Genomic DNA, 23,159 nt, shown 5'->3' on the forward strand with positions numbered 1-23,159 from the left:
TTCTCTCCCGTGATAGTGGTTTGGCCTTATGGTATAGAGGAAAATTCTCTTCTTCTTGGAAGCCTCCTCCTGTGGGAGCTTCTAAAATGTGGAAACTTATCTGCGAAGTTGCTGGAAAGATTAAGAACAAAATTATCTTACATATTGATACTAATAGTAACCTATTGTTTTATTTGGGATCCTTGGTGTAATGGCCAAGCTAATTTTGATTTTATTAATCCCCCTCCTAGACCCTTTGCTCCGGTTAAAAATTATATTTCTCAGAATAATTGGAGGAACACATATGATCTGCCTAGAATTGTGTTGGATGAAATTTAAAAAATTCCTATTGGTAAGCAACCGATGATGCTCTGAGATGGCTTACCAAACCCGACCCATGATTTATTCTTGGCTAGCTATTATGAGAATTTATCTGATACTCAATGGCATAAATTTATTTGGTTCAAAGGTCATGCTATCAGATTCTCAATTTACACTTGGAGGACTATTCTGGAAACATTGAAAACGGCTGACTTGTTATTAAAGAGGAACATTGCAGTCAATTCTTCTTGCTTTTTTTGCCATTATGAGATGGAGAACCATAATCACCTATTTTTTGAGTGTGATTACTCTTTTTCTGTTATTTCTAATCTTCTTCATCATATGGAAATTTTTTTTATGAGGCCCAATTTATTGCAGTTATTGGATTATTTTGATCTTATTCATGATTTTACTAACAAATAGAAAAAAATCATTCATTTTGTTATTTCATCTATGGTTTATTTTATTTGGATTGAAAGAAACAAAAGGCAGTTTACTGGCAAATGGGTCTCTCCCTCGGCTCTTTGCTATTCTATTAAAAAGATGTTAAAATAAAAGTCCTAAAATGGAAGAATTTTGAGGAATTACAGAAAGTTTTTTCCAATATCCTTTACTTATTTGGTTTTTCTTCTTCTTATGGTTGGTTTGTGGTTATGTTAAATTGCTACTGGGGTGTGTTCGGGTGGGGTTGTTTTTCTGGAGCTTTCACTGGACTAGTTCTCTGGGATCTTTTTGCTGTATCTTTGCCATTTGGTCGTTGCTGCCACTTGGGAAGATTGTTTGTTTTGGTTACTTTTTTCTACCCTTATTTTACTTGCTGATTGATGGAGTTTTTTATTAAATTCGTTCTCTCCATTGTATAGCATGAAGGTACTGTCCCCTCTTAGGTTTTCCTTTGGTTTCAATGGTAGAATTATGAGGATCTTCAATAGGTTTTTCAATTATTCTATACTGATTTGGTCTTTCTTCTTTTTTTGGATGGATGATTCGTTGATGAGTTGATGATCTAATGCTGGAGAAAAATCTGATGGTACGATTATGGAGCTTACATTGGGTAATCTTGCTGAGTACCAAATTTTGGCTGATTCTGTTGCAACTCAGTCGTTGTTGATATCCTTAGTTGTTCTATTCCTCTGTTGCTTGATATCTGGCTATTCTGAGGAAGGATTTCATTTCTTTCCTAGGAGATTGCTAAGGTTTTATAAATTCTGGACAATGCTGGAGGTTTCTTCTTGGTGGTGTTGCACATGGGACTGCCGGGTTGGAACTTATTATTGATTGGATGCTGATTGACATGTTTCTTTTGCTTTCATTGCTAATTTCGGGCTCATTCCACGCCCATATTTGAGTATGCTATGAACCTCTATGCCCAGCTCTCTGCATCAGCCTCAGTTATTGTGACTGAGATTAGCTTTGATTTCAGTTTGGTATTCCTGTTGTGATATGTCATCTTTAATGCCGTGTTGGCATTATGTTGTTTTCATAGTTTTTTTTTCATTCATTCTTGGGAATGAATGATAGTTTTATTTTTATTTTGCAAACTATTTTTAGTTTATTTTCCTATTGTATTGGTTTTATTTTTCTTTTGGTTTTTAGTAAAAGGGCTGTGCCCAAAAATTTCCTTGAAAAAAAATCAATATTGACATTCCTAGCTTGAACATGACCCAAGGTGCTATGCTGGAAAAGGCGAGCAAGGCCGCGGCGGCGATTACCGCAACGGCAGCTGCGGCCGCCAAGAAGGCGGCAACTCAAGAAGGGCCGAGGAGCTATCAGTTCACCTGGAAGGAGAAGCTAGCCAGGTATAAGGACGAGCTCTCCAATGGTGTGTGGGGTTATTGGGAGCTCGGTGCCTGGAAACCCCTTGCCCTTAGTGCGCGCAAGCGCGCCGCCATTCGTAAGGAAGTTCTCCTTGCCGAAGAGTAATTTCTCGTCTCCCTCATATATCTTGCTTATGTTTTTTTTTTTTCTCTTAGAAAATGATAGGCCCGCTTATGTGTATATGTTATTTTAGGGTCTGGCCTTACGACCCGCCTAAAAAGGAGATGAGAAACAAGAGGAAAGGCCACAAGTGCGATCGTGTTGCTGCTGAGAAGTGCGTTTGCTTCTCTTATCTCGCTTGTTCGGTTTTTTTTTAATAATTTGGAGTACTTTTGTTGTTCGGTTTGGCTATGGTGCACTATTAGACGCTGATTTACTTTTGTTAATCTTTTCCTATTTATTGATTAGGCGGGCTCATACTTCTGAGCTGATGAAGAAGATGCCCGAGATGCTGTTGGATTACAAGGTTAGAAAAGCATTAGGCAATCGGCCTCTATTTCTGCTAAGTTTATTAACCTACTTTTTCGTACATTAGATCTTGATAAAGAGCATTAGTTGTATTTTGAAAAAGAAGATAGAAATTTAAGATAGCACTAGGAAAGAATGAGATGACAATGAAATGAAACCTCTGGGATGAATGTTATGTTATTTAAAGATGCCAAATGTAGTTTGCTAACAGCTTGAAATAACATTTTATAAATGCTTGATATGTACTATTTTAAAGATATTCAGATATTGCTAGAATCAACTAACATCTAATGTCGTGATATCCTTTAATACTCCATGGCACTCACTGGTGCCCCTTCTCCTCATGAGTGCCGCTCCGCCATCCTCAAGACCTTCATTCATTGTCGATACAAGGTGGACAAACTTTGAAAACTGTTTTGCACTGAAAAGCGGTGATTACTTTCCTATTGGCTCTAATTTTGTAGGATGGACGTGCTCTTGAGGATGGAGCAGATGGATTGGTATGAGGGAGATGGAGAGAATGAGCATAAAAAAGAAGTTGAATCTTAAGGGAATGCCAAGGTCCATATGAATATTATAATCTTACCAAGTGTATTGGAGTTTATAATAACATGAACCAAATGATTCTAATTTAGATAACATTAGCATGTTTTAATAAAATTACATCAAACCAAATATATAACATTTAATTAAGAACACTAACTTCTAAATAATATTGCACTATGCAATTTCTATGATTCAGAGATTGGACTTTTAATGATATGCCTTTTACTTAATGTTGCTCTAGTTTATTTGCATAAATGCCATTAGGTACACTCTTTAGCTAAATAAAGCCTAGCTATAGGCATCTTAAATCTACTTCTCAAACCACGTTTGGTTTGTCAGGTCAATTTGATCGAATTCCATCCAAGCTAAAAACCAAATTGATTTTGGATCTTCTAAGCCAATTTCTTGGTCCAAACCATATTTACATCCATGCATCTAGTGACATTCATATAGAGATGCATGAATTTGTATTAGCATGATTGAAATAATAATGATTTAATTTTTATATGCATTTATATGTACTCGTAGGTACATTTTGATCAAATAACATGCTAGCTTGATTCAATTTAGATTTACCTCAATTTATGTTTGATTTCGCTTGATTTTGGCTTATTGGTTGGCTTAACGATTTTAGTTGTGCTCAAATTGAGCCAAAAAATTACCTAATTGTTTAGCAAATTGTAATCTTCAAGTCAAATTCACATGCTTTGGGATATGCATCCAAATTTAGTACTAAAATTAGCTAGATGAATGAAATAATATCAGTAATAAGTGTGGAAATTAATGTAATTGAATTTTGCATTATATCAATTTCTATGTCTAATGTAGTGAGATTGATAAAAATCCATTAAAATTTAAATATTTGCTGATACAACAACAACAACAACAACAACAATAACAACAACAAGCCTTTATTCCACTATGTGGGGTCGACTACATGCCTACATGAATCCTTTTTCTCCATTGTGCCCTGTTAAAAGTTAAATTCTCATTTAAATCTAATAAAGAAAGGTCATTTCTAATATTTTCTAACCATGTCTTTTTAGGTTTGCCTCTACCCTTCATAACACAAGTTAATTCTAATACATCTACATTCCTAACCGGGTCATCTGAAGGCCGCCATTTTATGTGACATAACCATCTAAGGCGACTCTCTCTAATCTTATCTTCCACATGAGCTACTCCAACCTTTTCGCGTATATGTTCATTTTTTATCATGTCTCTAAGAGTAAAGCCATTCATCCACCTGAGCATCCTCATCTCTGCAACACTTAACTTGATATTATGCTTCTCTTTTAATGGCCAACATTTTGCACCATATAGAATTGCAGGTCTATCCACCATCTTATAGAATTTTCCCTTAAGTTTGAGGGGGACTTTTCTATCACGCAGCAAGCCCGATTCATTCCTCCACCTCAACTATCCAACTTGAATTCTACTAATAATATCACCATCTATATCACCGTCACTCTGAAAGAGACCCAAGATATCTAAAATGTGTACTCTTATTAACGACTTGATCATCTCAAGTCACAATCCCCCATTGGAACTATTATTACTAAAATTATATTCTATATATTAAATTTTAGATCTACTCAAACGAAAGGTTTTAGACTTTATGATTGTCCTCCATAATTCTATAATTCAAGTTTACCCTTAACTCCCTCTCTATTCTTATCAACAAGAAGATTTTTTTTTGGACATTTTTGCCAATAAAGGCAGACTCACACACACATTGCATGCACAAGACTAGAACCCAAGACCTCTTAGTTGGTAGCCTAAGCTCACAACCAACAAACCAAGATGAGTTGTGTATCTTATCAACAAGAAGAATATCTTCAGCCAAAAGCATACATCAGGGTATAACCTCTTGCAAATGTCTAGTGAGAACATCCATGACTAAAGCAAAAAAGTATGGGCTTAAGGATGATCCTTGATGAAATCCAACTAAAACAGAAAAATATTTTCTGATACAATTTAGAAAATTATTTTTAGTATATTTGAGAAATGATATTTCAGAATTTGTTTAAAATTTTCAATCAATATTTTGTCATGTCTTAGAATATAACTTGGAATGAAGTATTTTATAGATAGAGTCTCATGCATGAGTGGAAAGGGTTTAGGGTTAGCTTTTAATTGAAAAATAATCAATAAACTCATGGCAAGATTATGAAATGTACCTAAAGTTGAATTTTGTTAGTACATTATTGCTGTGAGATTTGAGAAGTAACCAAGCAAGGCTTTGCTAGGATGCTACCCAGAAATAAGATGCAACTTAACTTGATTATTGTGAAAACCTGGCAGAGGTTGGCTTGGAGGCCATAACATAACTATATGTAGTTAAAGTGCTTAAGGATTGGTTCGATTTTAAGAAAATGTTAGATTTGCTACATGGAAAAGTAAGACAAGAATATGAGTTAAAATATGCTCAAAAGAACAGCAAATATTACTTATCTAAAATAAATTAAATTGAAAGGAAAAAAAAATGAATATACATTAGAGAAGGTATTAAATAAAGGTTTTCCCTTGAAGTGATTGCCATGACTTTACTCTATTGGAGAGAGATTTTATAAGTAGATAATTAAGGGCTTTACTAGGATGTCACTCATAAGTGACGTCATAATTTAATTTGATTGTGATGAAAATTAGACAAAGGTTGCTTGGATGCCACAACTTAAATTGCTTGTGGTTAAAATGCGTAAGGGTTGATTAGATTTAAAATTAAAATTTGATTTTTGCTACATGGAAAGGCAATGCAAGAATTTTTGTGAACTTACATTTAAAATAAGAGTAAATATGACTAATTATTTACACTAAGTTTAATAGAAAGGGAAGAAATGAAAGGACATTGAATGAGGTTATAAGTTATTATATATTACAAAAGTTAACAATCAGAATGTGAAAGGATGGTTGAGATAGAGTTGAAAGATAAATTTTTTAGATGCATATGGTTAGTGATAGGGTGATTACTATCAAGTCATTTAACAATGATGATAATGAAAAATATTGTAGTGCTTACTCCTCAAGTTGGATTAAAAAATATTTTGATTTTTTTGTTAGGAAGAGATGAATGAAATTTTACAATTAATGCTTCAAGAAGAGAGGACACTTATTATGTGAGACTTTTCTTGTCCTATAGATTCTAGCAATATAGGCTCTGAGGGGATTCATTTTATGTATGACATAGTAGATAAAAATGTGATGGGAGAAGTATACTTCATTTTGCAATAGTGAGCTAATGCTTAAAATGAGAAGAACATCTAGTTATTTTTATAAATAGATGTACCAAATCGTAATTAGACTTATTTTTTGTGTAAGGAAAAAAAAAACTCTTTCTGCAAAGAGAGTTTACTTAAGGTGAAAGTTTGACCACACATCATTGATTAATACTTTTGGAAGTAGATATTAGGAGTATAAAGCATATAGAAAAAACACTTGGTTGAACTTGGAAGATACGTAGTTATTAAGGTTTTAAGACATATTGTTAATAGAGGAAAATTATAATTATTTAATTATGCAAAATAGAAAAAGTCTAAATAATATAAAGTTTTATAATTATTTGATTGAAGATAGAAAACTTGCCAATAAAGAAAGCAATGAAAAACATCTAATAATATATCTGTTAGGCTAGATACTAAACTGAGGAAAAAAGATATAAAATAGTTAATTATTGAGATAAAAGATTTAAATACTTTTATATACTTAGATGCATTAATATAAATTTAAATTGATAAGATCTTAATTAAAGATGAATTATATAGTGCTACTTTAAAAATCATGAAATGGGAGGTTTAGGGAATAAATCATTTTAGAAGAGCATATTGAACTTAATATTTTGTATTTTAGATTAATCGAAAAGGTCAAGCGGTATGTCATAGATTGAACTGGATTATATATATATATATTGAGATTTAGAGAGTTATGATTATGTTGTAGTGTTTCTTTTTTGTCAAGTTAAGATACTTATTAAGATTTGCTGAGTTATGGTTATATTGTAGTGATTTATTTAACATATGTTTTTTCAATGAATTTTTTTGTCAAATAAAAGGATGGTAAGTTATTAGAATATATATATATATTGTATATAAGAACAAATGAGATGTTTTACGTTGTGGTAATTGTAAGGAGTCCAACTTATGAGTGGCATAATAATGTTACGCTAGAGTGCACTTGCTTAAAAAAATGATTTTGTTATCACATAATTAATTTGGTTTTGCTCTATAAAAATCCATTACACATGCAATTTTTATGTTAAGATAATTAATAAAAAAGTATAGATGGTACATAATATTTTTTAGTAATCTTGAGAAGTCACATCACCAAAATTACCAGTATTTCTGGTGCGTTAAGGGAAGATATATATGAAAGGCATCTAGAGATTATTTAAGATATATATGATGGAGCATCTTTATAAAGTGCCCAAATGATATCCAATCATTGCAAGATTATATTAGGATCAAAATTAAGTTTATATATTTTGTATTAGTTATTAGAGATTCATTCTTTTTTTTTTTTTTGGAAAATACAAATCAATTGCCGATGCTATATAAAAAAAACTTATTACAAACTACTACCCTCCAGAACTAGATTCCTCCTTTAACAAACTAGAAAACATAGGAGGAATGTTATTAGAAGACAAATCTTCCCAACAAAAATTGCTAAAAAGAGCATAGTTAGCACAAAAATTCGCTAACTTATTACAACTTCTATTAACCCAATTAAAGAAAACAATATTCTGGTCCTTTAAGGATAAAAGCTCATCTCGCCACTTGCCACCCAAATTTTGGAAAAATTTAATGACATTGAGATTGTCTTATTCTATGATAATTCCTTTGTACTTTAGCATCCAATCTTTCTTGATCTCACCTATAAATTGAATCACCATGAGTTGTAAATGAGATATATCCCAATGAATACAAGAGTGTCCATATCCAAGGAGAAATCTTCCTTTACTGTCACGAACAACACCTCCAATTCCAACCTTGTATGATTGTAACAATGATGCATCTACATTTATTTTGATCTAATTGAGAGGAGGGTACCAACAATCTAACAATCTATTCGACTGATTAGTACCCTAGTTTCCCAATTTTCCTTCAACCATATATGAAATAGAAGCAAAACTTACAGAATTGGTAGCAATCACCATTGAACTATCATCCTTCCCTCCGTGTAATAACATGTTCCTTGCTCTCCACATGAGATAAACTGCATTGCAAAAGCCATGGACTTTACTAAACTTCTCCGTCCAGCACCAACAATCTTGAAAAGATTTAAAAAATGGAAATCTAAACGCCCATTTATTGATAAAGCCTATGACCTCCACCAACTTCACACATTTAACCGTTATATGTTCCAAATCCTCTTTCGATCCACAACCCCTCGGACAACCAAAATCACCTTGAATTCTTCACTGATACAAAAAATGGAATGTAGGAATTGCATTATTACAAATACGCCACCAAAAGACCTCCACCCGAGGTCTTAATTTAACATTCTTCAAACATTTCCCATAAAAACAGTCCAAATTCTCCAGATTAGAGGCCTTATAAGCAAGTGATGAAATCGAACAACCACAATTTTGATGAATCTGTTCCAAATAATCTTCTTCCTGATTTTTTTTGAATTTTAATCCCATAAATTAAGCTTATGAGATCCTCTCCAAACATAATTTTTAACTCCTGAACATTCCACTCGCCATTAACAATATGCTTATCCACGGTTTGTTTCTCATGCTCCAGAACAGACACAAAAGTTGGCCATTTATTCAAACTTTTGTCTAATATCCATATATTGTCAAAGATATCAATTGAGCAACCATTTACAATTTTCTATCGAACCACATATTTAAGAACCTTCTTATCATGAGATAAGATCTTGCAAGTAGATGAAGCTCCTCTTCTATAACCAATCTCACCACAATCCAACCCATATTTAGGTCCCAAAAATTTCTACAGATTCATTTTCTCCCTCAAAGGAAGGACTAACCACACTAGCACATGATCGAAGTCCACGTCCACCACCTCTAACTGATTTGCATAAATTGTTCTCGCTCACATAATGAAGACCCAATTTCTCATCCTGCTTATTCCAAATTAAGCTCCTACTCAACTTATCCAATTCCTTAAGAACTCCATTAGGTACCATGGAAAAATTACAATAGAATGTAGGAAGTGAAAGCAATACCGTTCTAATCAAGGTGAATTTCCCTTCCAAGGAAATGAACTTGCTTTCCCACACACCAATAACTTTAAATCTTTCTCAGTTAGAAAATTGAAATCAGTAGCCACTAACCTCCTCAAGGCCACCTTCGCACTGAGATAATTGAATTCCTTTACCACCTTAAAACCCATAATACATTCAATAGATTTTCTTTTCCTCATCTTAACATGTTTGCCAAAAAGAATGGCTGATTTCCCCACAGTAATCTTTTGACCTGTCCAGATACAAAAATCAGATAGGATAATCTTAATTTCCTTCACTTCTTTGAGAGTAGCTTGAGAAAAAATTAAGATATCATCCGCATATAGCAGATGAGAAATCCTTGGCACATTATGAGCAATCTTGATCCCCATAGATTCTTCTCTTTGTTTAAGCCCATTGGAAAGAAGTTATGAGTATTGAATGAAAAGAAAAGGGGATAGTGGACATCCTTGACGGAACGCACTCCTTGCATGAATCTAACTAAAAATCTTACCATTTATCAACAAAGAGAATTTTGGATATTCTACACATTCCATAATCCAAGTCGAAAATTTCTGAGGAAACCCGAAGTACTCCAAAACATGCCTTAAAGTCTCCCAACACATACTATCATATGCTTGTTCCATGTCAATTTTGAAAGAAACAAGCCCATTGGAAGATCTAGAAATCCTAAATTTTTTAAACACTTCCTGAGCCACTAGAATGTGGTCCGCTAAAGACCTGCCATTGATAAAAGCTTCTTGCTCCACTGTTATTAACTTCTGTACCATAACCTTCATCCTGTTTAACAATATCTTAGCCACAACTTTGTAGATTGATCTACACAAGCTAATAGGCCTATATTGGCTCGGAACATTTGGATTAGATACCTTAGGAATAAGCACTAGTAACGTTTCTTTCTAGTCCACATTCATATCTCTTGGATGGAAGAAATGATCAATTGCATTCAGACAATCAATTTTAATTATGCTCCAATAATTTCTTATAAAGGAATAAGATACGCCGTCATTACCTGGTGAAATATTTCCTCTAGAATGTAACACAACCGACTCAACTTCCTCCATAGTCAGCTCCTTATTTAACAATTCCCTATCATTCTCATCAATAGAACAAATTGGTATAGGTTAACCACTTAGATTATGGTTATTATCCTTCCATTTACCATGGAAGAATTTTAAAAAAAACTTCAACAATTTGACTTTGGTCTTCCACCACTGAACCATTCTCATCCTTAATTTTAAAAATCCAATTTGCATTTTTTCTAGCCGAGGCATAAGAATGGAAAAACTTTGAGTTAGTGTCTACCTCAGACATCCATTTAACCTTAGCTCTTTTATTTCACCAAATGTTCAATCGTGCCAAATCTGAATTTAACTCATAAATATAAGATCTAAGTTGCAAGTTGTCCTCCTCAGACAGCCAACCGACCTCTGACTCCTTCGATTACAGCTCTAGGATATTCTTTTTAAGAACTTCTTTCTACTGGCTATATTCCTTATGCTTAGCTTTGCTCCAAAAAAATAAGGATTTCATGGTTCTACGAAATTTACAATTCAGTAATTTCGTAAACTTCCCACCTGTCCTCTTGCTCCAAGCCGATCTCACAATACGAACTGATGCTGGATAAGAAGCTCGTACTTCCTCAAACCTTATAATTCTAGCAGCATAAAATTTATTATCCATGAAATTCAGTAAAATTGGACAATGGTCAGATGCCACTCTAGCCTGGTGTCTCAAAACCAATCGAGCTGAGTTCATAGCTGTCGGATTTACAAAACATCTATCTAACCTTTCCAAGATATGAGCTCCACCGACCTTGTTGTTGCACCAAGTAAATTTTGGTCCAATAACTCCCACCTCATGAACATCATTATTAACCAAGAAAGACTTCATCTCTCTTGAAGCCTCAGAGAACCGAAAGTTCTTACCCCCTCTTTTATCTTCTTTGGATAATATGCAATTGAAATCCCCTCCAACCACCATAGGAAGATTACTAGAAGAAAAAGCTTCTAGCTTCTCCCAAAGGATCCTCCTCTGAACAACCTCCTTACCACCATAAACAGTGGCTATCTTCCAAACACCCCTATTAACAACTTCAAGCTCTCCTATTACCACTTGATTAGAAGAATATAATAAGGAAAAAGAAGCTACTTTAGACCTTAAAGCTCAAGTATTCCCCAAGACAAGCCATCTGTAGGAACTTGAAATAAATCCCAATCATTTTCAATAAGGAAATTGATCTCCATCCTACTGAAATTGGAAATTTTAGTTTCCAACAACCCCACAAAAAACACATTATGATCTTTAATTACCTCTTTTAGATATAGAAAAACTTTCTTCTTTCTAGCTCTTCTACAATTCCAAAAAACAATTGAATCTATTAATGAACAAAAGGGGAAGAATTCCCCACCTTTTCTTTCCCTTCACCATCAAAATCTTTCTGCCACTAGGCGCCAATTTAATAGGACCAAGTACTTTAAGCTCCTTAGCAACCTTAACTTTAATAGTAGTAGAACTTCCTTCATTAGTCTCTCCCACGACCTTCACATCTGGAGCATGAGTAGTTGGAGAACACACCACATTCTTTCCAGCAATTGAGAGCCCAGAAGGATCCTCATCCACATCCCCTATAGCATTAGGCTGAACACTTCCATCTCCTACATCAGCATCATAAACCATCTCACCTTCCTCCACCAAATCCTTAAGAATCGCAAACTTATTCCCTCCTTTATGAACAGATACCTTTTCCCCAACAAAATCCATCTTCAAATTGATATTAACATCCTGTTTAGGACCACCCGTGACAGCAACAGACATATCCACCTTTGCTACACCACCCGATCCGTTTTCAGCCTTACATCTCCATAACTCCTTTTTGAAAAAAAGAAGTCTTAGCAGCATCCTTAGGATCCTTGCTAGCAGTTTTCTTCCACCCAACTTTTCTCCCACGGAAGCCATCCCCCCTTGGAACCTTCCTCCCGTAACTTACATGTAACCATGGCCCATAACCATTGCCAACCTCCTTAGATGACCCATCCACTCCCATATTATTGATCGAGATCACACCTGGTATAATCGGTTCATTCACATTAAGCTCCACATCCTTTAACCCATTCTGAACAGCTCCAACAACCTTCTCTAGAAAACAACTAAGGTCATGTCCAGGCTTACCAGAATTGAAACAGAGATTGGGAATTCTCTCATACTCGATTTTCTAGAAGAACCTCCTAGAGCTACCCTCTACCCAAACACGAAGAGGCAATGATTCTTCTAAGTGAATATGAACACAAATCCTCGTGAACTCCATCCTACCCCACTGGAACATATTTTCATCAATCAAATATGGCTTTCCGATCTTTGATGCAATTCTACAAACATTAGTAGCATCCCAGCACTGCAATGGCAAATTGGGCATTCTTATCCATATTGGAGCGAACAAGCCCTTCAAAGAGTTAGGGGAGAAAGCCGGAGACCATTTATCCACACCAATGATGTTCCCTTTAACATACTAAGGTCCATTAGCAAGCACTAAATCCACCGACTCATCATCAAAAGCACAGTCTCCAACCCTTTCCAAGCCAGGTAAGATTAAATTTACCCAATTGAGACGATTGTCTTCTTAGATCAGCATTAATAATATATTAAGGAATGTTGTCTCTGAAGACTTTAACCACCAAGGCATTCTGCAGTTTTGTAGTGTTCTCCAATACATTCTTCTCACACAGCTTGACCGCCACACCATCTTCTGAAAGACAGTTACCCAATCAGTAATCCTTCTATGAGACTTCTTGTGCCACACATTCAACAGGTCACTTCCCGTCGACTAATGTTTCCTCAGCTCCCTCCACATTTGGAATAGAAGAATCTCTTTCCCCAGAGACACAATGACGGACCACCTCCATATCTCCTTCCAACTCCTCACCATCGACAACAGGATTTGGGATTTGGAATTCTGGTATTTTTGGAAATCCACCTTTTTTGGCATTTCTTCAAAAATCATCATATTCTTTCCATTTCCAGACACCGGTATAGATTTAACATTTAACAGACCACCTTCATTAATAGTTAGAGGTTTACCATAGTTTGAGCTAATCCGAACTCCATTGTTAGCAGATTTTGCCAAAACCCTCGAGGCATCTCCTCCAAATGCAGGCAGAGAATTGTTAAAAAGGATTGTTGTTGAACCACCACAACTTCAGACGTGGATCGACGATCATCCTTTGGACCTAAGCCCGATGAGGAGCGGCGTTCATCCGCCGTCATCGAAAAATCTTGACAACCGCCAAATCAAATTTTAAAAAACAGCTTCTCTCTCTCTAGAATCCCGCAACTTCTCTCTCTATCTAAAATCATAATAGGAATCAAAACTTCAGGTGATTAAGCTTTTGGGAAACTACAAATCAAAGGATATTTAAATGAGATATTTTGGTGTATTCTTTTTTCATATTATATAGTCTAAACAGTGAGGCCCCCGCTTAAATAAATAAAAAGTTCATATTATAGAAAACATCTTTAGAAAATGAAGGGCTTAAGACTACTAAAACAAAGATTGAATACATCATATGCACTTTTAGTTGGTTTGTAAGCTTATATTACTATAATATATAATTTGGCATGATAGGTTCATATTTCTTGGATCTATTATATAGTCAAAGCGTCGATATAAAGGAGGCTATATCTAGTTATATCTAAGTAGTTAAAATGAAGAAGTGCCTTAAGAGTAATATGCACAAGAATATCAAAGAGACTTAATTGTAAATTATTAAATTATATAGAACTACAATTTGGCTGGATAAAATGTATGTATATATGTGCTGGACAAAAATTTTTTTGGAAGCTAAGTTAATTAATTCTGGCAAAAATGATAATGACAAAAAGGATGTGGTAGAACTATGAATGATAGCTTGAAAATAATTATATTAGAAGTGCAATAGAATATACATCGATTGAATGTAATATGTTAGAAATTTGACTCATGTGGTTTGGTCATATTCAATGAAGGGGCAGAAGATGCATCAATAGCTCTGATTGATAAAATTAATTTCAATGATTACAAAGGAAAAGGCTAAAAAGTGTAAACCAAGGTAAAATGGATATATGTTGAGTCAAAAGATTAATGCAAAATATGCTTAATAACTCATACAATTTCCAGTTGGCTCTATTCGTTGCATTTAAGGTTAATAATGTTGGTGATGATGATTAATGCATTATGTAAAAAAAGTGTTGCATTTCTGAGATTTAAAAGAATGGATATTTTTGCATAGATAATGATTTTTTTGAGTAATTTGTTATTTTTTGTTATATGTTGATCATGTGCCTAGTATGCAACAAATGATGATGATCATGTTCTCTTTGAGATTATTAGCAGCATCCATATATGGTTGAAATGAACTGTTGATAAGGCAAAAACATTGTTATAGCGAATTGCTTTATATCAATGGAAAATTTTGAGATTTTGTTTTTATTCAACATTTTATTCCATCGAAATTGATCAACGGTGGGAAAAGATACTGTTCTATTACATAAGTCGTAGTGTTTTATCTTGTAGCCTTCATTGAAAATGGCGATTCAATCTCTTTTTCCGAGTTCTTCATTCATCTTATTATTCATGTATTTGTTAAAAAAAGTGATATGACATAAAGAAGTTTGGACAAAGTTCTATACGATATCTTGAAAAAGTTATTAGGAAATCTCACTATAGAAAAGATTACTCAAAAATTGCAATTGAAATCATAATAAGAAAAAAAATATATATCAATCGGAAATTTTGAGATTTTGTTTTTATTCAACATTTTATTGCATCGAAATTGATCAACAGTGGGAAAAAAGATACTGTTCTATTACATAAATTGTAGTGTTTTATCTTGTGGCCTTCATTGAAAATGGTGATTCAATAACTTTTTCCGAGTTCTTCATTCATCTTATATTCATGTATTTGTTAAAAAGGGGTGATATGGCACAAATGCTTGGGTGCATATAGAGTTGATGGGGAGTCAAAATAGTCCAAAATAAGATTTGTTCAAGTCTCTAAGGAGCTGATGATCTCGTTACAACAGAACTAGCTGTTGCTTATCTTTTCAGATACATATATCTGTGCCTGTAGCAAGTAATTACACGTATTTCTTTTCATATGTACGTGATTCTTGGAGAAAAAATGGTTTCGTTATGAGATGGGTTGCGTAGCTAAGAGAAATGGAACACATAATTACGTGCGACACTTATATGTCTTTGACGTAATTACGCACACTTTAGTTCCAGAGCACAACTTCTACATCAGATAATTATGTATGTTGCATGTAGTTATACACCTTTGCCTATTTGAAAACTATAACATGCAAAACTTTTAACAACAGTAGATTTAAATAGAAAATATCAAAGTACAGGAAGATTATTTTAGCAAGTAGATTAATGTAGCATTGTATAATTTGCGTATTTCAATGCTTAGTTAATTAATAAAGCTATTATGGTTTATTTGGCAACCTCTGAAGTTTAAGTGAAACCTTGATCCATCTATAAACTGTAATCGGTCCCAACTAAATGTTCCTCGTTATAAGAAAAAAAAATGTGACACTCGAACTTGACCTTGGAACTTCACCAATCTTTGAGTTTTTCTTTGGATCACCCATCATATGCTTCATTGGTTCTTCTTGTGAATGGTCTTCAAGCTCTATTGAATCTATTGTTTTAATTAATGATTAAGACCTACTCGATAGTCGACTCAACTATGACATTACACCAAAATATGATTGCTCTCATAAAAATCTTTCAGAGGCCATTTGGGGATAACGATTTCTTCTTTTGTGATGATGACAACTATTTATTGATGTAATGGGCTAAGGAAAAAATTACCTTCCCTAACACCATGCATATAAACATTAGTTGACATATGTAGTGGCTCCCCCTAAATACATTTATTAAGTGGCATTAAACTAGTTATTTCTTAATACGATACTCATGCATTTCATTACCACAATTTTGCTCAAACTATATGACAAATATTTGCCTTATTTTGGCATCATTAGTGGGGCATCTAACAATCATACAACACATACTGAAAAATTGATGTCATAAAACAATCAATCAGTTTAATGATTCAACAAATATATATCCAATATAGTTCACTGAGATACAGGAAGAGTTCCTTTAAAAGATAAGAGAAAGTGACTTCAAAAGGAAACTTCCACTAAAAATGCTTTTAGAGCATCTCCTTAGCAGGATACATGATTGAGACAAGCTTTCTAATGAAGAAAGATGACATTCGTATGCTTTACCATCCTCTCATCATAGGATGTCATCGGTTTTGTATCGTCATGGCCATGTTAGTGAATCGAGCGACGAATCATATCCTGTATAGCAAGACACTTTGCTCAATGATATGAAGGTCAAGCTTCTCCAATCAGGTATGGTTATTAGAATTGTGCAGACTCTTTGATCAATTGTGTAACTTCTTAGAAATTCTATCTTGGCATCCACTTGAAGTACCAACCATGTGGTGCTGCTCATCATCATAGATGTCTTCCTCATTGTTCCCATCATCATCTAGGGGCTGCCCAACATGCTACCTAATATTGATCAATGCCATGGATGAAGTGACCGCAAAGGTCTGTTTGGGAACGATTTTAATTATTTGTAAAATTGGTTGTAAAACCATTTTTGCAAAAATTTTTATGGATGAAGTTGTTATTATCATTTTGAAAATCTAAATATTTGGGTTCTATCTACAAATTAAAAAGTGATTTTTGGTTTGATTTCGATGTGTTTTTTAACTACAACAACAACATCAAGTCCTTATCCCACTACATGGGATCGGCTACATGAATCCTTTCTTTCCATTGTGTCTTATTAGGAGGCAAATTCTCATTTAAATCTAATAATAAAACGTCGTTTCTAATATTTTCTAACCAAGTATTTTTTAGGTTTACCTCTACCTTTTTTAACATTGGCCAAATTTAATACATCTACTGTCCTAACCAGGTCATCTTAAGGCTGACATTTTGTGTCCAAACCATCTAAGGTGAGTCTCTCTAATCTTATCTGCAACTGGAGCTACTCCAACCTTTTCACGTATATATTTGTTTCACATTCGATCTCTAAGAGTGAAGCCACTCATTCACCTGAGCATCCTCATCTCTGTAACACTTAATTTACTTTAAATGCTTCTCTTTTAATGGCCAACATTTTGCACCATAAAGCATTGCAGGTCTCTCCATTAGCCTATTGAATTTTTCCTTAAATTTGAGGGATACTTTTCCATGACAAAATAGGTTTGATGCATTCCTCCACTTCAAACATCCTACTTGAATTCTACTAATAATATCCCCATCTATTTCTCCATTATTTTGAGCAAGAGACTCATGATATCTAAAGCGTGTACTCTTATCACTTACTTGATCACCAAAAATCACAATCCCCCACTAGATCTATTACTACTAAAATTATACTTAATATATTCTTTTTTAGATCTACTCAAATATAAGCCTTTAGACTCTAAGATTGACCTCCATAATTCAAGTTTTCTTTCAACTCTTTCTAGTCTTATCAACAAGAAGAATATCATAAGCAAAAATCATACACCAGGGCATCCTACCCCATGCAAATGTCTAGTAAGAACATCCATGACTAAGGCAAAAAAAAATATGGGCTTAAAGTCAATGCTTGATGTAATCCAACTGAAATAGAAAAATATTTGGTGGAATCATCTTGTGTTTGAGCATGACAACTACTGCATACATATCCTTAATTATTTGAATATAAGCATTATTAACTCATTTGTTTCTAGAACTCTCCAAAGCACTTCTCTTGAAACTTTGTAATATGTTTCTTTTACTATTGTACAAAATTAAATGACTACCTATCCATATTCTTATTACTGCTTATATAAATAAGTTAATACTCATAAAAGTTCTTTCTTAAAAATTTATCTTAACATATGACATTCTTGATGAAAATTTAAATCCATTGCTTTTTTTTCCCATCTTTGAATTCATGATACTATAGTCCATATAAATTAGGGAGATTTGCATGAAGGAATCTTTTTTCAAGGTCATCTAAATGTCAGTAAAGGCACTAGGCGCTCTTAAGGCGGCATGAATGTCTAAACTTGTGGTACTAGATGCTAGCCTAGGTTCTTACCCGAGAAAATTGAGAAGCTAAAAAATATAAACTATTTCAATTATGCGGAATGCTTTTGTGAGTATAATATGCCGAATACTTTTGTGGAGTATGTTATGATAATCATCACAATAAGATCTTAATATGTAGTTGAAAGAAAATATCTTTTCAAGTTTTATGCATTCTAAATATCAAAATGGCAAAAAATTGCAGAGAAATTATATAAAATAAAGTACCCACAAGGCTCAAAAGTTGTGTTTTAAGCTTAAACAAGCTGATATAAATATATGTTTGTAGCTTCCATGTTATAAAATTAATCTAATCTTTGTTACTGTGTAGTTCATTTTCTTTGTAACCCACACACTCTTCCCAATCAGATTTTTAGCTCTCCATTATGTAATATGGTTGTATATACTTAAAAATAAATTAGAAAATTACTTCGTAAAGGCGAGTGCTGTGCTTTGCACCTTACATCAAGGTGCTTGCCTAAGCAATGCCTGAAGTGATGGCGCTTGCTTAGATTTTTTTTGAGGTGCTCAGGGCCTCGCCTGAGCTCCCAGGTTAGCCCCTGACTCACCGTTAATAATATTGATCCATCTCAACAATTTCAAATACATGAATATGAGAGCATTCAAAACTGCAAATTTTCTTGAACAACATTACAAATAACATGATATAGTACTTGACATGGTCTACACATTAAACAATTATATATGTTATGTGTTAATAAAACTACCACAATTTGCTTGGAGCTCCAAATTGATTTAGTAGTTAACATAGTTGATACATTCCACAATAGTTTAGAGAATCTAGAGAAACTATACAATAACACATCATTAGAGTTCGTACAATAGCTCATTTTAACTTACCAAATAAACCCAAGAACAACAACAACAACATCATGCCTTTGTCCCACTATATGTGGTCAGCTATTTGAATCATTTTTCTCCATTTTGTCCTGTTAAGAGTCAAATTCTCACTAATAAAATATTAATAGAGCATTCCAATAGTGTTGCGATACCCAAAGTATGTGATAATTGAATTGGTTCAAGCTGCTTATAACTATATAGGTTGAATCACTGAACAGGACAACCTATGCTTGACATGCTTCTATCTATTGTATTTGGTTCATGTTTGATTCGAGCTTTTTTGTTTGTGTTCAAGCTTTATTCGTTTAAATTAATGGGTATTCATATTTAGTTTATGTTTGTTCATGCTTATCAAGCTTTAAACAAACGAGCTTTATCGAGCTATAAACGAGCTATACTTTTAGATGTACATTAACTTAACAAACGAACCTTATCGAGCATTCTAACAAATAATTACATCGAGCCTGTTCGTGAATATATCTAATGAAGTTTTTTAAACTATTAAATAAGCTCGTTCACGAATATATTTACTGAGTATTCTTGAGCTATCAAATGAGCCCGTTCATGAATATATCTATTTAGTGTTTTCGAGCTATCAAATGAGCTCGTTCACGAACAAACGATCTATGATTCATCTTATATTTGTTCAGATATCGAGTTGTTCGCGATTTTAGGCGGATGTAGGAAGTAAAAATAAATATTAAATTTAACAATATATATATATATATATATATTTAAAACTCTAAAATAGTTATAATCGAGCTTCTTAGTCGAGATCTAATTGAGCTTCTTAATGAGTTAGTTCACGAGCGTTAAACGATATTGTTCATGAACATAAATGAACCGAACGCCAAATTGTTCAAGCTCGTTTATTTAGCTATCGAGTATTTATCAAAAGTTTTCAAGCTCGTTCGTTACCTTATCAAATAAACATGAATGAGCTCTCATCAAATCGAGCCACGAGTACCTCGTCAAACGCTTTGTTCATTTGCATCCCTATTTATAGCTTGCTATGTTTTTGCTAGTAGAATAATCTTAAAAAAAGAACGTTTGATTTTGAACCAAAATTTTCCTGTTATTGTTTTTTTTTTCTTTTTTTTTCATATTTTATTGCAAGCATTTGCAAGCAAAAATGTGAAATGCAAAATATTTGGTATTATTTTTTTCATGTTGTCTTAAGTATTGGTCTAATAGTAACACAACTAAGCATACTTGTTAGGCATGAACCTTGCGATTTCAACGGAGGTTTGGTTCTTTCTCAATACCAACCCACTGTGTTAAGTGGTTTGTAGAGCTGAAAGTGCGCTTATAATGTGGTCTTTCTGAAGTCCCTTCACATTTTGATTTAGTCTGAATATCCTGATAGTTGTTCTTAATTGACATCTTTTTTAGGCGCATCTTCATGAGGAGCAATCAATCACTCGGCCCCATTATTTGAGCTATTCATTTCTTGGAAAACTCATTATTTCCATTTATTTTTGAAGTTGGCATTTGCGTTAATGGTTATTCTCAACCATCAGGATTAAGAACGTAACTCTACAACCTTTGGGTTAAAGCAGTTATTCCTTCTTTGATTTCTGTGAATAGTGTTCAAGCTTCAATGGTTTTCAATGATTTCACTAATGAGTAAAAACTGTTCAACACATGACTAAATGGGTGATAGATATACATAGAAGAAAACAAGAATCATTCATTTGCATGCTTTACTTTCAAGAATCTTCATTACGCTGGTCCAACCAAGCTCAGAAGAATAGCACTTAACAAGTCTGTGGGTGGGCTTGCTTTACACTTTTTTTATTTTATCTTGAGAAACATTTTATATAATCAAAGACCAATTTCCTTTTAGTAATCTGTCCTTGCTAGGATAATGGTATTTACTAATGCAATATAATTATCATATCAAAGGATTCGTATAGCAGATCCCATATAATTGAATAACGGCTTGATGTTGTTGTTGTATGCTCATTGGCCTCATTGTTTTTATACATTTTCAGAAACGCAGGTGGGAGAAAAAGATGAAACAAGAGGATGCAAAAGACTGATCACCATCAGCATTATTAGAGTAATGCTTTTCTGCTGCTTCAAATCTTTAATCTTTAGCATGTGTAGTACAAAAGATTCTCCTGGGCCTCAATCTCCTAACTTGTTAAGGGTAATAGGAGAAAAATTTCTAAGTACCAAGAAGCCTGTATATTTTACCATCTTATTTGAATTTACAGTTCATGCACTCTAATATTGAGCTCGTACAATGCCGCCTTCTTAAAAAGTCCAATGTTGTTACAAATTTCCGACATCATTGGCAGGCATCAATTTGCCATTAATTCCCACAATATCTGTGAAATAGAATATGATCAACAGAATAGTGCTGCTGGGCTAAATCTTAATATTTTACTAAAACACTAATGAATATATTCCATCTGGACAACGTTGATTTATTTGCCTATAGTAAAAGCATGGCGAACTCTAGGTTGAATTGGGTTTAACGAAGCATACGTTTTTATTTCTTTATTGGCTTTTCAAAAAGGACAAGAAAATTGGGGGATTGCTGTCAATGTATATTTAATTAGCTTAAGATTTATTGCAGGCTAGTATATTCATAGCGGCAGAATGAGAGAATTTTTTTTCCTAATGATGCATTGATATTCAACACTTAAAGTGATAGTCGAAGAGAGAACATAGAAAAAACCAAAATTCTTTTACAAGGAACACCTGATAAGGGAAAAACAATGGGGCTTGGCCTGGATGAGAAGATTTTATTAAATTTGAATGAAATATAAAAGTTGACCTATCTCTTAATTTGGAGGTTGTGTAATTACAATAGTTTGGAAAGTTGGTTATACTCCATATAGATATTTGAGAGTTTGTAATGGCCGTGGTTGGGCGGAAGAAAGTTAGGCGACGGTCAGCATTAGATGGTGGTATGATGACGGTCAGGAGGAAGTTTGATGGTGACGGGCAAAAGTCTAATGATGATCGGTGAAAGTTTGGAGGCGTTCGGTGGCCAGGTGGTGGTCTGCCAATGGTTTGGTGGAAGTCTATCCTTGGTTGGTAGCCAGGTGGAAGTCTGGTGGCGATCGGTAGCTGATGGTTTTTTGGAGTCGGTCAGGTGCCGGCGGTGGTCCGACGATGGTTCGTCGGGCGGAAGTTTGGCAGCGGTTGGCTGTTGAGTGGAATTTTAACGGTGGTTGGCTGTCGAGCGGTGGTCCGATGACGATCGATAGAAGTTCACTATAGTGGTGCTTGGGTGGAGTTATGGATCCTTGAAGCCTTAGAGCTCTATTCAATCTACAGTCAAAGGTTCCCTTTATATAGAGTGTGGGGGTCTATTTATAGATTATTGTGAGTGGCCCACTCTATAAATATGGATAAGATCCTGGTATATTTGGAGTTCCCTATCAGACGGTCCATATCGACTCCCTCGATCATAGAATGTTTTCCAAGCAGTTATATGCCTTATTGATGTCATAATTGAGCGATCTTGCACTAGTTGGATTCTGCTTGTCAAGCCATCGAGTCGACTATAAGCATACCATATTTAGAGTTCACTTGGTCATCTAATTAAGGCTTTGAACCTTTCAAATATGCTTCAACCCCCTTAATTTAGGGTCATTTGCGCTCGGATTTGACTGCTTTTGGTGTCATTTGGCTTGTATCATTGAGTTGTTTAATTTAATTATAAGTTTGCTGAAATTAGATTTTGGATGACCCCAAATTTAATTTCAAAAGTTTCCAACTTAGATATACCTCAAAATTCATGTCCGATCAAAGTGACTTTTGATGATATATTAGTTGACCCCTTATTTTTTGACATCGGAGCTCGTAGAGTTCGAAAATATGTCTGAG

At 34.1% G+C, this 23,159-nt stretch overlaps 1 protein-coding gene across 1 annotated transcript; it reads left to right on the forward strand.

The window, feature by feature from the left end:
• The first annotated feature begins 1,912 nt into the window (after nucleotides 1-1,912).
• LOC110107761 lies at nucleotides 1,913-21,585 on the forward strand. Its single transcript, XM_020838134.2, has 4 exons — nucleotides 1,913-2,219; nucleotides 2,312-2,392; nucleotides 2,527-2,584; nucleotides 21,311-21,585. The coding sequence occupies exons 1-4, from the start codon at nucleotides 1,960-1,962 to the stop codon at nucleotides 21,356-21,358; spliced, it is 447 nt and encodes a 148-aa protein (XP_020693793.1). The 5' UTR covers nucleotides 1,913-1,959; the 3' UTR covers nucleotides 21,359-21,585.
• The last annotated feature ends 1,574 nt before the right edge of the window (nucleotides 21,586-23,159 follow it).

The sequence above is a fragment of the Dendrobium catenatum genome, unplaced genomic scaffold, assembly GCF_001605985.2.
Source record: "Dendrobium catenatum unplaced genomic scaffold, ASM160598v2 fragScaff_scaffold_1021, whole genome shotgun sequence".
Classification (NCBI taxonomy): domain Eukaryota; kingdom Viridiplantae; phylum Streptophyta; class Magnoliopsida; order Asparagales; family Orchidaceae; genus Dendrobium; species Dendrobium catenatum.

Bases quoted from the DNA above. Each gene is read 5' to 3' on its own strand.
- LOC110107761 (XM_020838134.2), top strand. From the start codon at position 1,960: ATGACCCAAGGTGCTATGCTGGAAAAGGCGAGCAAGGCCGCGGCGGCG. The intron at 2,220-2,311 runs GTAATTTCTCGT...ATGTTATTTTAG, and splicing joins GAAGTTCTCCTTGCCGAAGA to GGTCTGGCCTTACGACCCGC. The intron at 2,585-21,310 runs GTTAGAAAAGCA...ATACATTTTCAG, and splicing joins AGATGCTGTTGGATTACAAG to AAACGCAGGTGGGAGAAAAA.